At 24.6% G+C, this 16,197-nt stretch overlaps 2 protein-coding genes across 2 annotated transcripts; one reads left to right on the top strand and one right to left on the bottom strand.

Annotated features, from left to right (window-relative positions):
* Positions 1-4,242: 4,242 nt before the first annotated feature.
* On the top strand, positions 4,243-10,815 carry LOC126899394 (membrane-associated protein Hem). Its single transcript, XM_050674283.1, has 23 exons — positions 4,243-4,667; positions 4,723-4,827; positions 4,896-5,039; positions 5,541-5,683; positions 5,747-5,908; positions 5,968-6,083; positions 6,141-6,351; positions 6,420-6,516; positions 6,594-6,756; positions 6,960-7,133; positions 7,193-7,397; positions 7,493-7,625; positions 7,867-7,986; positions 8,099-8,238; positions 8,305-8,552; positions 8,624-8,726; positions 8,796-9,024; positions 9,159-9,252; positions 9,350-9,510; positions 9,576-9,660; positions 9,730-9,950; positions 10,218-10,307; positions 10,376-10,815. The coding sequence occupies exons 1-23, from the start codon at positions 4,563-4,565 to the stop codon at positions 10,487-10,489; spliced, it is 3,363 nt and encodes a 1,120-aa protein (XP_050530240.1). The 5' UTR covers positions 4,243-4,562; the 3' UTR covers positions 10,490-10,815.
* Positions 10,816-11,203: 388 nt separating this feature from the next.
* On the bottom strand, positions 11,204-14,689 carry LOC126899430 (39S ribosomal protein L35, mitochondrial). Its single transcript, XM_050674385.1, has 6 exons — positions 14,672-14,689; positions 14,474-14,616; positions 13,771-13,826; positions 13,508-13,694; positions 12,500-12,607; positions 11,204-11,634 (listed from the first exon to the last, which is right to left on the bottom strand). The coding sequence occupies exons 1-6, from the start codon at positions 14,672-14,674 to the stop codon at positions 11,400-11,402; spliced, it is 732 nt and encodes a 243-aa protein (XP_050530342.1). The 5' UTR covers positions 14,675-14,689; the 3' UTR covers positions 11,204-11,399.
* Positions 14,690-16,197: the final 1,508 nt, after the last annotated feature.

The following is a 16,197-nucleotide window of genomic DNA, read 5'->3' as shown; positions in this document are numbered from 1 at the left end:
ACTTAAGTACGTAAACGTATCATGCACTAGGTATAACCGTATTTTGTGGGTAGGCGGGTCGGACTAACGTTATACCTGAGGTATAAACGGTGGTAGGAATATATAAATATATATACGTAAGGCGCATTAGACGCGGGCGGTATTGGTCAGTCAAAATAAAAATTTGTTTACATATATATAATATTGATGACAAGCACGCGTGTACGGGTACGATAACTAAAAATAAATTTTTATAGGAATAGTGTGCCGTCGTGATGTGAGCGAGGCGTGGGGAGGGGTGAATGCGTATAACAGTCTAGTCTAGACGACGGAATATGCGATAACGCGTGGCGTTTGGAGAGTTACATACATACATACATACATACATACATACATACATACATACATGCATACATACATACAGGTGAAACTAATATAAACGTGTTAAAAAGAACGAATTTTCACTGCAATTTCGCGGTTTTTGACTTTTAGTCAAATATCTCATAGAAAAAATATTGTAGGAACGTATCTATTTTTTTCAATATACTCTTAATAATCATGGTTAAGGTTTGACAATGCAGACATCCTGGAATACTTCAAAAAATCAAAAATAAAGTAGTTTTTTTACTTTGATGGTTAATTTCTCAAAGTAGAATAATGGTGGGATGATATTTTTTAATAATATAGTACACTTCAAGAGCTTTAATTTGGTATAGGTCTAAAAGATACAGACGTTTCAAAAATATTAATGAAAAATAAAAAAGTTCCCTAGAACAAAAAAAGATATTATCAATTACTACATTTTAATATAAAATAAATTAGTTTTGTCTTTTAAATATATAGTTTTCAATGGTATTAAAGAATTTAAATAATTTGTTTTATATATATATTTTAAAGAATGGTAGCAAAGTGGGGTCGCGGCACAGTATGGATAGTTGGATAACATAGTTGGGACATAACATACGCATAGTTGGAATAAGTATAGATGATATCTGACAGTGATTAAAATCATCATCATAAAAAACGCTTCGATGCAAAATTAAAGTGTTTAATTTTAAGAAATTGATAGATTATTTCAAAAGCAACATTAATATCTTATTCTCTTAATTTTATCTGGATTAGTTATTTGATTTATAATTATAATATATGAATAAATAATAATTATAATAATTAAATTTAGTATGAAATTGATAATCAATAATTTAATATTGTAATTTTTATGGATATATTATAAAAATAATAAAGTAGTGGTATATTTCTTTACTTTTAACGCGTATAAAAAATTAAAGGGATTGATGCAATACTTTTCAATAAAAAATGTTTGTTGCTTATAACAAAGTTAAAAGATTTATACACTGGACTATACAAGGAGCTTTCATCAGAAACAAAAATATACTTTTCTAAATCAACTTTTCGCGATGTTTTCAAATGTGCAATTAGATTTTTTCTATCACTTCTAAATTTTAATATTATTACTTATTATTAAAAAATAAGTATTTCATATAAAAAAATAACAAAAAACAAAAGAAAATAGTTTTAAATTAATACTGATTTTTATATATTTAACCTATTTTTTTAATTCTTTAAAATTGATTTTTGTGAAAGTTTTTAGTAAAAAAAAATTTTTTTATTACCATAACTTTTAGCTCAATTTGCAAGATTGAAATTGACATCATAAAATAGGAAATTTTATGAGAACTATTTATAGTAAATTTATCAGAAAAGCTCAAAATTTTTTTGCATTTTTATCGTAATAGATAACTCACAGTAGTCTCCCCTCGTGGGGAAGAAATTTTATATTCATGTTAATATAATTTTATTATTTGTGGCTGCGAATTATTTTCTCAACTCTTATTAACCTACATTTCTCAACGATACGTCTAATGATTACAATTCGTATTTAGTTGAAGATATTACCCTAAAAAATAAAAAGTAGCTTAACCAGCTTTATCCATACAAACTATAAAAATCATTAATTTCTAATAATTTTAAAGTATTTATTGTCGAATTAGATTTGATATGATAAAAGTATTCAACTACAAAAGTAAATAATTTTACTTTGTAATTAAGTAATTTTTTAACTCTATTTGTGTGTACAATTAGTAATCTATAATATTCTAAATTTTTTTGTAACATTTTGCTATATAAATCATAAAACTAAAAAAAAAATATTTAGTTTTACTTGAATTTAACAATGGATTTTTACAATTATAATAAAATATTATAATACGCTCAATTGAGTAGATCTTTTTAACAACTTTTAGCTTCGATGCGAAGCTGAGAAGGTATTGGTTTTACTATGATATTTAGATATATCTTAAATTAAAGCTAATTTATTATGGAAAAAAAAAATTTCGGACTTTATTGTGTCTTCATGGTGAAAATGGCTATCGAATGCTATTTTTGTGTGAAAAATCTCAATTAGTTTAATTATGATGAGTTTATATCTTAAAGTACATTTGTGTTTTCAAAGGATATTTCCAATTCACAGATATATTTTAAAAATTTAATCTAAATCCTACTGTTTATAAGATAAAAATATTAGTATAATAATTAATTAAACACTAAAGATAATTTTAATTAAGTCAATTTAATTTTTAAAATGATCATATATATTTAACTAGTTAATAAAATAGAAAATGATCTAGTTAAGAAGATGGCTGGTTGATAACAACTTTTGAAAGTTTTAATGGTTTTATAAAGTAGACTGAGGAAGTGGCGCAGATATAAGTGTTTATATCATTAAACATTTTTCCTTTCATCTCGTATATAAATGTTCAAAACTTCTAATGTACTGACACAGAAGTGGTTTTTGAACAATCATTTTCTTAATTCAATCATTACCCAATTAATGTTGCCATTTAAAGAAGTTATACTACTTTTATAAGACATAAGGTGTGAATAATAAAAATTCTTTATTAACTAAAGTATTATTTTACCATTATGTGTTTTTTTTTTTGTGTCTGTTGCCATATTTTCTTAGCTCTCACTGGACCGATTTCTTTCAACGATCCGTCAAAAATTCACAAATCGTATCTAGTCGAAGACATTACTCTTAAAAATTGAAAAAATTTCCCTCGTTCCCCGTAAATGGGGAAAACCTCCAAAAAAATTACAAATTTTAAATTCGCTAATTTTCGAAATTTTTTCAATTTTTTTTACTAAAAACTGCCCTAACTTTTTTAAAAATGAACAAATCAATATAATTTTTTTTTTTATAGATGCTTGATGTCTTTACCAATTATGAAACTGAATATAATTTTTTTTTAGATTTGTGATTTTATTTTTTACATTTTTAACTTTATAATGCTATAACTTATGGAAAAGTGTATGGATCAACACAATTTTTTTGTGAGAAATAATATTTATGCCCTTTTTTCATTCGACATACTTTATATTCATCAGGATATTAATAAGGAAATAGCAGATCGTGTAGCTTTTGGAATAATCTACCATTTTTTTTAAATTCAAACATTATCTAAAGATTTGCATCGAAGAGTTTTTTATGATATTTTAATCACTGTCAAATATTATTATACTTGATCCAACTATGCTACGTCACCATTGTGACGCGACCCCCCGTGCTGGTTTTTTTTTACAAATTATAAATTAAAAAACTACAACTAATTAAATGTTATAATAATGGGCACTAATAAGACAAAAAAAATGTTTAGTCTAAAATTTGGAATCGCTCTTCTTCCCCATCCAAAAAAAAAGCTTTTTATGGACTTACATCAATTATATAACTATAGTTGTTTTAGTTTAAAGCCTCCTTCCTTACCTTTATGTACCTATCGTATCGAAAGTCGGGTGTAATTCAAGTGTCTTATTATTATAGTTATTCGTTAATAGATAGTAATTAATTATAATATTTTTATTATATTAATTAATATGTACTAATTAGCGATATGGGTTATATTTTTCCATCAGATAATATATTGCTACGATATTCATTTAATCCAAAATTTCATAATTTTTTAATCGATATTCGGAGCGATCAATTAATTGTCCTATTCGCAGTAATTGTTGTCGTAATTGTTTGAAATTATTTTCGGAGAATTTTTTTACAATATCGGAGTATATGAATGTCGGAGCATTATCAGTTCGTGTCAATCTCTGTAACCCGTTTATAAGATTTATGGTATAAGCGTGGTATCACCTGTGCCTTTAGTGAGAACCATATAAAACATGGTTGAGGTATCTTTTGGTTCACAAATAAGTTCAATTAAATTTTCTAACATTATGATTGTGATAACATGTATCAAAGTTGTTAGTACTTATAAAATATTTCGGCTTTTATCAATAAAAATTTAATTAATTTTGGGCTAATATTAAAATTTATCTGTCACCTTTCATTATCTATAGTGTAGCAAAATAGTTCACCTTAAACAATTTTCTTTGTGAGTTGTAATTGTATGAGGAGGGTTATATTGTTTTGGGAAAGATGATATTAGCCAGTTAAGTGATATAAATATACGATGCCAAGTTCTAGGATAATTGTAACTTTCACGTATTTTAACTAATGCGTGACTATTGCTATCATTGAATAATCATCAACATAACGCTAAACAGTAAAAAAAAAAATGTCCCGATCACTTGTGCCCAGTCAACAAAAATTAGCTGAAAAGCTGAGTTTAATTAATGATCGTGGTGTAGGAATGCTTACAAGAATTTATAACATTAAAAAGGTAAATTTGTATATAAATTAGCGTTAAGTATTTAAATAACATTAATATTATGTAGGCTTGTGGTGATGCTAAATCCAAACCAGCCTTTTTGTCAGATAAAACATTAGAATCATCTATCAAATACATAATCAGAAGATTTCCCAATATCGACATTAAAGGAGTGAGCTCATATTTAATTAATTATGCATGTAAATGTATTAAATAAAAATATATTATTTTCTTTTATAGTTGCAAGCAATAACTCCTATACGCAATGAAATTATTAAATCATTATCATTATATTATTATACATTTGTTGATTTACTTGACTTTAAAGATAATGTTTGTGAACTTTTAACAACAATGGATGCATGTCAAATTAACCTTGATATAGTAAGTTTATCAATTAAACTTTTTTTTAATTAAGTGTTATATATTAATTGGTGATAAAGAGGTTTTACTAAATTTGTTTGTAAACTTAATTTATGATCATTAAAGCATAGGTATAGGTATAGAGTTATCAATTTTTTTGGGAAGGGATAAATTAATTTTTTTCCCTTACAAAAAATAATTTCTTTATATACATGTATACAATTTGCCAAATTTTGGAGAGGCTGAGCCCCTCAAGCCTATGGCGAGTACAAACATTTTATATGTTAAAAACATAATTTTTATTTGATAAATTGATAAGTTTTCTATGTTTAAAATTCTAAATGTTATATAAATGCAGTAAAAATATTCAACTAAAAAATCCATTATTTTGAAATAAAATATTTTCAAACTAGGTGCTTGAAATGTTGTTTTTGATGTTAATATATTTTATTAAAATTAATAAAGCTTTTATTGTTATATGTATTTAAAAAAATATTTGATATGCATTTATATCATTTGTAGACCATAAATTTTGAGTTAACATGTGCTTACTTGGATCTTGTTACAACATATGTTACACTTATGATACTATTATCAAGAGTTGAAGACAGAAAAGCTGTTCTTGGCTTATTTAATTCTGCTCATGAAATGGTACATAACCAAAGGTATGTTATTATTATTATTATAAAGTTAAGTTATACAATTTTATTTAAAATTCTCTATTCTAGTGATCTCAGCTTCCCGCGTTTAGGTCAAATGATTGTGGATTATGATCCTCCTCTCAAAAAACTGACAGAAGAATTTATTCCTCATACCAAATTATTATACTCTGCTTTGCGGTCATTATGGCCAGTATATATAAATAGAAACTTATCTGCAGATAAATGGAGGTATGAAACTTAAATTATTTCTTTAATATTATTTGATAAAATTGGTATATTACATTTAGGTCTGATCAGAAGCTGAGTTTAGTGAGTAATCCTGGCTATTTGTTAAAGCCATCTCAGACTGAAACAATTTCATGTGAATATTTATCATTAGAAACAATGGAAAAATGGATAATATGTATGTGGATAATTTTCAATGATTTAACATTATATATAATCCTATGTTAAATTTCAGTTGGCTTTTTACTATGTCATCAAGCTCTAAGTCAAGAACAAGCCAACAAATTATGGTTAAGTGCTTTAGAATCAAATTGGGTTATAGCCTTATTTAGAGATGAAACAATATTCATTCATTCATTTATACAAACATTTTTTGAAACTATTAAAGGATACGGGAAACGAGTGTCCGAATTAAAAGACGCATATAATCATGCCACTCAAAAAGCGTAAAATAATTTTTATTATTTAATATGTTTTATAACAAGTAATTTCTTTTAAAATCTTTTATTTTCAGTGTTTATAGACATAGAGAGAGAAGAAAGTATTTAAGAACAGCTTTGAAAGAGTTAGGGCTTATTCTTACAGATCAACCAGGACTACTTGGACCTAAAGTAATATACCATTTACCATTATATTTAGAAAATTTATCAATAATATCATAATCATTTTAATTATTTGAAAATTTTAGGTTTTACTTATATTTATTGGTTTAAGCTTTGCTAGAGATGAAATTTGCTGGTTATTAAGACATAGCGATAATCCACCACTTCAAAAAAATAAAGGGAAGTCATCAGAGGATCTTGTTGATAGGCAACTCCCAGAGTTACTATTTCACATGGAAGAATTAAGAAGTATTACATCATATAGTAGATTACAAAATTGAACTGATTGGGACTTTCAGAAGAAGACCAATAAGCTCAAGATATTTTACTTATTAATTTATGATTTTTTGTAGTAGGCAAACTAACAGAATTTTTTAAGATTTCAGATAGCTAGCCCAACCCTGAAAATATATTATTGTTATTTATTACTATTTCAATTTTTATTTTTTTAGTGCTTGTGCGAAAGTATAGTCAAGTAGTTCAAAGATATTATGTGCAGTATTTAACAGGTTTTGATGTAATTCAATTAAATCAGACTTTACAAAGTTTACCAGGCTTTACTGAAGATGAAAGTGTTATTTTATCTTCTTTAGTCAATATAATTTCTAATCTATCAGTTAAACAAGGTAAACTTATTACATGTTTTTAAATACAACCATAATCATAAAATTTTATTTATAAATAGTTGAAGAAAATGAATTATTTGATTTCCGAGCTTTACGTTTGGATTGGTTTCGTTTACAAGCTTACACTAGTGTTACTAAAGCTCCAGTTTCATTAATAGAACATAGAGAGTTAGCATCCCTATTAGATACTATCTTCTTTCATACAAAAATGGTTGACTATCTAGATGAAATGATGGTAGAGACATCTGATTTATCAACATTTTGGTAATTTACTTTAAGTAAATATAAGCTACAAGAAGAACAATCAATTCATTAAATTTATTCATAGTAATGTTTAATTGTCTTCTACTTATTAACAGTTTTTATAATAAGATGTTTGAGGATCAATTTCATATGTGTTTGGAATTTCCTGCTCAGAACAGATACATTATTGCATTTCCTTTAGTTTGTAATCATTTTCAAAGCTGCACTCATGAACTTTGTCCTGAAGAAGTAATATTAATTCAGTTTTCAAATTTTTATTAATTAATTGTAAAAATAATGTTTTTCTGAAATTTTTTATCAAACAATATTCAATTGTTAATTCTAAGATAAAACATTAAGATAATCGCTAAAACTTATATAATACATTATGGTTAAGTTTTTTTTAGTAAATTATAACTTGATTGAATTATACTTGAAATATAATATCAAAAAATGTTCAAATATTGTTTTATTTTATAAAATAATTTAGAGACACCATATACGTGAAAGAAGTTTATCAGTTGTTAATATGTTTTTGGATGAAATGGCAAAAGAAGCAAAAAATATTATAACTACAATTTGTGATGAACAGTGTACCATGAGTGATAAGGTAATAAATTAAAAAGTATAAAACTTAAGAGATAAATTAAATAAATATTTTTTTATTGAAAATTTATATAATCATATTATTATTAACATACAGCTTTTATGTTTCAATATAGTTGCTGCCTAAACACTGTGCATTATTGATTTCTCAAGTGGTAAACCGAAAAAAGAAGGATAAAAATAAAAAAAATGGATCAACTGAAATTGAAAAACCAGGCATTGAAAGTTTTAGAAAAACTCGTGAAGATCTTACTACGTAAGCTTTTAACTTTTTAAATATAAAAACAAAAAAATTTAATTTTAAATAATATTATTTCTTTAGAATGGATAAACTTCATATGGCACTTACTGAACTGTGCTTTGCATTAAATTATTGTTCTACAATCAATGTATGGGAATACACATTTGCTCCAAGAGAATATCTCCATCAGCATTTAGAAAATAGGTTTTCTAGAGCCCTTGTTGGTATGGTCATGTTTAATGCAGATACTGGAGAAATAGCAAAACCTTCAGAACTTTTAGCTAGTGTACGAGCATATATGAGTGTTTTACAGACAATAGAAAATTATGGTATTAATTAAAAAAAATCTTTTATTTTCTTAAATTATCTTTTTAACACAAATTTTATTCTTTCCCATTAGTACATATTGATATAACTCGAGTTTTTAACAATGCATTGCTACAACAAACCCAACAATTAGATAGTCATGGAGAAAAAACTGTTGCGTCATCATACACTCAGTGGTATGATTTTATCTGGCTTTTAATTTCAAAAAAATATTTAAACAAGTTTGTTATTTTTATTTATTATAGGTATTCAGAAGTATTGCTGAGACGAGTGAGTGCTGGCAATATATGTTATTCTATGAATCAAAGAGCATTTGTTAGTTTGACTGCTGAAGGAGCTATTCCATTTAATGCTGAAGAGTTTTCTGATATTAATGAACTGCGCGGTTTAGCTGAACTTGTTGGACCATATGGTATGAAGTTATTGAATGAAACTCTAATGTGGCACATTGCAAGTCAAGTTCAAGAATTAAAGGTACAATTTGATTTTCAATATCAATATAAGAAAAGTTTTAATAAAATATATTTTACTATTGATATTAAAACCCAATTAGACTACAGTTAACATTTTTTACTTTTATATATTATGAATGTTTTTTTTACATTTAGAAATTGGTGGCCAGCAACAAAGAAGTTTTATTAGCTTTGAGAACTAATTTTGATAAACCAGAAATTATGAAAGAACAATTCAAAAAACTCCAACGTTAGTATTACCATACTAGTAGATAAATTGATGATAAAAGAATTTTTTAAATTCTTTTATTGATTGTATAAAAATATTTTTATACCTATTTTTCTAGATGTTGATAATGTTCTTCAAAGGATGACAATTGTTGGGGTAATATTGAGTTTTCGACAGTTATCTCAATCTGCTTTAGTTGATGTGCTAGAAGAAAGAGTTCCATTTTTACTTAGTTCAATTTTAGATTATCGTATGAGTTTACTTGGTGGAGATGCTATAGTATGTCTTTAAATTATAAAACTATAATTTTTCGACTAAAAATTGTTATTATTTATTTCTTATAGGTTGTAAGTGAGATGGCATCAGCAGCTGGACTTCCTTGTAAAGTTGATCCTACTTTAGCAAATGCTCTTAAAAATCAGAAAACCAGTAAGCTATTATTTATATTCATTATTTTAAAGTATACATTTATAATAATGGTGTTTTTTAAATTTATAGGTGATGAAGATGAACATTTATTAGCTTGCTTACTAATGGTTTTTGTTGCTGTGTCCATACCTAAATTAGCCCGTTCAGAAAATTCTTTTTATCGGGCATCTTTAGAAGGGCATGCAAATAATATACATTGTATAGCTTTAGCCGTTAATAATATATTTGGTGCATTATTTACTATTTGTGAACAAGGAGATATTGAAGACCGGATGAAAGAGTTTCTAGCGGTAAACTGAAATTTATTCAATATGGTTAACTAATTTTTGGAATTCAATATTAATATAGATACATCTACTTATTTTTTCTAAGAATTGCTATTAGGCATCAAAATATAAATTGAATTATTTTTACCTTATATTATCTAATAATTGTTCATCTGATTAGGTCAGTTGTACTATTTTAATCAATTTTACACTTGGAACATTTTTTCTATAAACATAATATTATATAATATAATAATATTTTTGTAACTTAATGTTTTTTTTTACTTATAGTTGGCATCGTCTAGTTTACTTCGTCTTGGACAAGAAGTTGACAGAGAGATTACTAAAAATCGTGAATCTGTTTATTTATTACTTGATCAAGTAAATTTTATTTTTTATCAATATTTTATTGAATAATTGATATCAAAATATGTTTTTAATTTAAATAGATTGTTCAAGAATCACCTTTCCTTACTATGGATTTATTAGAATCATGTTTTCCGTATGCACTAATCAGGAACGCATATCATGCTGTTTATAAAATAGAACATTCCCAAGTTTAGTTAAGTGATTATATGTATTATTCAATGACTGTTAATAATTATTGGCCATAATTTATTTTTTCCACAAACTATATATATTATTTATCACTTAGTAAAATGTATAAACATAATGTAATACTAAAATTTATATTTTGTAATAATATATAACTCAATTTAGAAATAAGATTTTGTATACCAATATTTTATCGAAATTTGTAATCAGTATTTTATTGAAAATATAATTAAATTGAAAAAATGTTTTTAAAACATTATATCCTATAAACTATAACTTGATTTAACTCCAATAATTTTTTCACTCGACTTAATTGTATCATTAGATTTAAATTAAATTAAATTTTTAACAAACTTTTTTGCTTTACTACAGACTAAAAAAATTACATAGGGATTTAAACTGTTAAAATAATTATTTGTATTGATTTTTTATATTTATATTAGTTTTTAATTTATTATACTCTTTAAAAAATTATTTATTTTTCAAGTATTACAATTTATTTCCCCCTTCTGTGTAAATATTTTAGTATTAGACAACTCAGTATCTATTCTTTTCAAATTATTATTGTAAAAATGATTATGCCAAATTTTTATTAATAAAAAAGATTAAATTATTTATTAGTTCTAAAGATGTTAAGTTATTTTGATTACATTTCACTATATGCAGATTTTAACATGAAATAATGTATTTTGTACCTAATAAAATAATTTAAAAAATATATGTAATCAATTCAATCATATGTTTTTTTTAATAAGTTAATTACCATTTTTAATCAATCATAAAATATTCTTTTAGTACATTGATACATTAATAGAGCAATTAAAATTTAGTTTTATAAAGAAAAATATGATCACTATTTTAATAAACTCAATTATATATTTATTAATATACAAAAAACCTCAAAAAATGACTTAATTATTACTCAAGAAGAGGTTTTTTTCTAGTGAACGGAAATTCTTCTCTGCTATGATAAGGTTCATAAGGATCATCTGGGTAGAATCTTCTTTTTTTCCAATACTTTGTAGTCATTTTATCTAATAAAGTACTTTGTTTAGCGTTACAAAATACATGTTGTCGTAACCTACGTTTTCTACTTGCAGGTTTTTTCCACATTTTTTTATTACGTCCACATTTTGTACGAATCCATATACCCCTACAAAAATTAAAAAAATTGTTAAATCATTTTTGACAATTAATAACTCAACCACCGTCTAAATAAAAAAAGATGCTTTGCTAGAAAAATAATTGTTATAATTCTGCATGTTTAAAAATGAAGTAAAAACAAAGAGACTTTAAGCAATTTTTGATACCGTTTTCATTATGTTATAATCATCAAAAAATGATTTATTATTAAATGTATTTTAATTTATGAGATAAATGAAAAATGTATAATAATGACGAATAACACATTACTTCCAGTAAAATAAAACTGGGTGTGCACAAAAGGGCAACAAAGAGTGCTTTTGTTATCTCTCATAGATTTGATTTGGTTTTATTAATTGGAATGGTTTGGCCATCAAAACATTGATGCTACCTTAAGATATTCCCTAAATATTGGACTAAATTTGAGCCATATAGATAATAGGTACAATGAATTTGGGAAAAATATAACCACAAAAAGCTAGTGGTTTCTCAACATTAAATTTATGTGATTCAAGACTTGAATTTAAGTAAGAAACAAAAATTAAGTTCCAAAAGTTAGTTTAAAAACCTATACATTTTCTGGAATACAATAAAGAATTATGGTCAGACAACTAATTAACAATGTGTAATTTTTTTTTTGTTGTTGTTAATGTGGATCAATAATCTTTGATCTGGAAGTCTTAATAAATATTTTGAAAAAAATCTAATTTTTAAAATGTTAGGTATTTAATTAAATGGTGTAGTTAATATATTTATTTGATACATATATTTCACAGATTAATTGATAGTTTTTAAGCTAAATTTATAATAAATAATTAAAAATCAACAATTATTTACTGATAAAAATATTTTGATAAATATGAACTGTATATTACCATGCCAAACGATAAAAACGATCAACAACAGCTTTGACAGACTTTCTTTTACCTTTTCCAAGAGAAAATTTTGTTAAGTTTCTGTTTTGTTGAATATTAAAATTGCTCCTTGAAAAATAAAATACTTTGTGATTAAGAATATTTAATCTATAATTAATGTGTAGTAATAATATTAAATAGAATTTTTTATTATTTAAAGAAATTTTAAATATACAATATGGAACATATTTAACTAACAACTTCTATTGGAAGTAATTTTCTTACAAAAAATGTTAATAGGTCTATAATAATTTTAAGATGAGTAATTATTGAGTTCCAATTATTTTAATAACAACTCATACTGATGTATTTATAAAACATAATTAACCCACATTGCATACACTTCTTATGTATTAAAAAGCTCTTAACTTAATAATTACTTATTCTAAAGTTGTTATTGACCCATCAAAATTTTTATAAGAAAAGTGCTTAAAATTTGTCTATTTTAAAAATATAAGATGTACATTCTTTTATTATTAAAAATAAATAACAAAAAATGTGATTTTAACAGTCTAAGAATACATAAACTATTAAAAATAAATTTAAAGAAAAAACAAAATGTTGATTGTATTGTAGATTAAAGCATCTGTTCTATCTTGCATATAAAGATAAATTTTGTTAACATTTTTACGATTTTCATACAGAGTATTCTGAGTAATAGGAATGGGACATTAGAATATCAATAATATTTCTATTACTTATAAACATGTATATAAAAAATAATACAGCAATCTTAAGAAAATAGTTAGCTTCAATTATCAATTTAATTAAGAAGTAATACAATTATTATTCTTTTACCTATATTTAAATAGAGTTCAAAATAACTCAATGTGTATTGTATCATAAAGCAGAGAAAACCTTACATAATGTATCTACTATAGTCTCATAGAAGATAGCATATTTTGTTTTATTGAATTGAGATCAATTCAAAAATATAAATGTTAAATAAATTAATTATAAATTACTCACAATATGTTCACTGGTAGAATAAATTTATTTTGATTTAAACTAGTATCAGACATATTTATCCTAGATAACATGGAATAAAATCTGCATCGTTCAAGACTTTGAGGTAAACTTTTGTTTATTACTAAATTAGTTAAAGGTTGCTTTGGGAGCAAACTTTCAGTGTTTCTTCGAAGAAGGCGAGAACTCACTACAAAAATATTATGTAATAATTTCATTACTAAAAAACTTACTATCATGTGAAAATTATGACCACATATAAATACCAGAAAATAGTGATCCATACACTTGTTTTAACATAGTTTCAATTTTTAGTATATTCCTTCATGTAAAAAAATTAAAAAGTAACATACAAATTTAGTAAATCAACAATACTTAATTTTTAATAGTAAAATTAAAATTTTATTTTCATATAAAAATTAAATGACTGATAACTGGATATCCGGTGTAAAGTTGATAATAATAATGTGATATTAGTTGTAAAGATGTTCAGCTCTGCCGTAGAAAATAACATTTTTTGTAGTATTGAACAATATATCAGTCAGTGTAGCCAGACCAAAAATAGCTTAATTCTCTCTCAAACTTGTAAATTTCCCGGTTTTTAAAAAAAATTCCCTCCTTAAATTTTTTATTTCAAATAAATGTAAATTTAATTTTCTTTTATTTCTTGTATATTGACTATTGTAAGTTGACCATTATAATATGAAATCCTTAAATAATATTGGTTTTATCAATTGTTATTCCCATAATTAATAATATTTAAAAACAAAATATGTTATAGAATTCATAAACATATCGTTTCAAAATACATTTTTCAAATAAATCGCTACTTTTTGCATATTATACCATTGTAGCCTCTTTGAATGTAAATATTCAAAGTAATAAAAATTTAAAAATAGTAAGATTGAAGACTACAGTCCTCACTCTTCTTAATTATATAAAATAAGGAATATTATTGTTTTTATTTACCTGGCAAGCAGAACAACGAGCTTTGAAAATATTTTTACGAATACATTCCAACCATCCCTTAAATTCAGAGCAATTAAGCCAATTACTATTAAAACATTTTGGTCCTTTAATTTTTTTTTTTGGTGGAGTACTATTAAATACATTATTTTCTTCAAAATTATCTATGGTTAAAATAATGGAAAATGANATTAAATACATCATTTTCTTCAAAATTATCCATGGTTAAAATAATGGAAAATGTTAAGTATAAAACATCTATGAAAATAATAATAACTTATAACTTAAAAGTTAAAACTAGTTGTGACTTAAGAATAAAACATTAATAAGTTTTTTTTTGCTGATAGACAATAGTGATCATATCAGGTACTGCAACATTGATAGGTAAAATCGATTTATTCCTAATGTTCATAATTGTTTTAACGGTTGTAGATAGGATCCAAGGACCGATTGTGATATTCTTAGATAGTATTATCAATAGGATTTGTTAACATAAAAATTAATTTATCTATGCAAAAATAAAAATTGATCATTTTTTTGTGAAAAAATAACATGTATACTTTTAAATAATTTTTTTTATAAAAGTAAAAATATTGATTAATAACTGAAATTTCTAAGTTTCCCTTTTTTAGTACAATTTTAAAATTTCTTCCCTTTTTCCCTCCAATTGATTACGGTCCCATATTTTCCCTCTAAACGGGAAATTTCCCTCTAAAAAATATATTTTCCCGACAAAAAATTAATGGTAATTTCTAATAGTTATAATAATGATTAGTCAAATTAAGTAAAAATGTTGAATATAGTTTATTAGTATTTATTAGAGTGTAAAGAGCTGTCTGGGATAATTGTCCCAGGGTTCAACAAAGTCTCCAGAGACTTTTAGGGGTGTCATAACCGACGAACCCAATAAAATTCCCATAAAAATATTTAGGATGTTATTTATATTTTATGTTCTTGCATTTATGTATATTTTAAGTTTTTTAAGGCACAAAGTTTTCAACTTTTCTATCGTTGAAAACTTTCCTAAATATTAATGCTATGGTAATTGCCCTTAAAGTCCTCCGTGAAATTTAATCGTGAGTAAAATTATGTAATTTTTAATTAAACGATAAAAAAGTATTACTAATATAATATTTTTTTAATAATTTAAAGAGGAAACTAATATGAAGGGTACACAGGAAAACGGTAATTGTTATCATCAACATCGAATTTCTTTCCTAACTATTTGAGGTTGGCTATTCCTTACGCTTTGATAGGTTTTTACACCGTTTAATTGTCCAGTTCATAAAATTTTTTAGAAAAGCAACTATAAAATTGTAAACTTCTATCTTTAAAACAAAAATAGATACTCATTTTTCGTAGTATTCAGTGGCAATTAAATCGGGTAATAACCCGATTGGTTAATATTTTTAATAAAACATATTACATTATATTATAAATAATATTTTCAATAAAGTTTTTAATAAAACTAGGAAATGTTTTAACTAACATACTAGGAGCAATTTATATCCGCAAGTACTTTAAATAACAACTTAAAAATTATATTTAAATGAAACTTAACAGCGCGAATTTGTGGGGTGTTTAAAGTATGAATCAATAGATTTAAAATATAGTTTAACGTTAAAAAAATTAATAAATCTTATAATGATTCAGTCTAAATATTTTAGCTTCGATGCGAATCTGAGAAGGTATTGGTTTTACTGAGATGTGTTTTTTTTTATTTTTTT

This window comes from Daktulosphaira vitifoliae, unplaced genomic scaffold (assembly GCF_025091365.1).
Source record: "Daktulosphaira vitifoliae isolate Bord-2020 unplaced genomic scaffold, ASM2509136v1 Scaffold_2, whole genome shotgun sequence".
Classification (NCBI taxonomy): domain Eukaryota; kingdom Metazoa; phylum Arthropoda; class Insecta; order Hemiptera; family Phylloxeridae; genus Daktulosphaira; species Daktulosphaira vitifoliae.
This window is presented reverse-complemented; position numbering and strand designations above follow the sequence as displayed.

What these genes read in the sequence shown, in the direction of transcription:
- LOC126899394 (XM_050674283.1), top strand. Translation starts at nt 4,563, where the DNA reads ATGTCCCGATCACTTGTGCCCAGTCAACAAAAATTAGCTGAAAAGCTG. An exon ending in TTATCTGCAGATAAATGGAG is followed by an intron (nt 5,909 to 5,967) that starts GTATGAAACTTA and finishes TATTACATTTAG; the next exon opens with GTCTGATCAGAAGCTGAGTT. An exon ending in TAATCTATCAGTTAAACAAG is followed by an intron (nt 7,134 to 7,192) that starts GTAAACTTATTA and finishes ATTTATAAATAG; the next exon opens with TTGAAGAAAATGAATTATTT.
- LOC126899430 (XM_050674385.1), bottom strand. An exon ending in ATTCTACCAGTGAACATATT is followed by an intron (nt 12,608 to 13,507) that starts GTGAGTAATTTA and finishes TTATTTTTCAAG; the next exon opens with GAGCAATTTTAATATTCAAC. An exon ending in CGTTTTTATCGTTTGGCATG is followed by an intron (nt 11,635 to 12,499) that starts GTAATATACAGT and finishes TAATTTTTGTAG; the next exon opens with GGGTATATGGATTCGTACAA.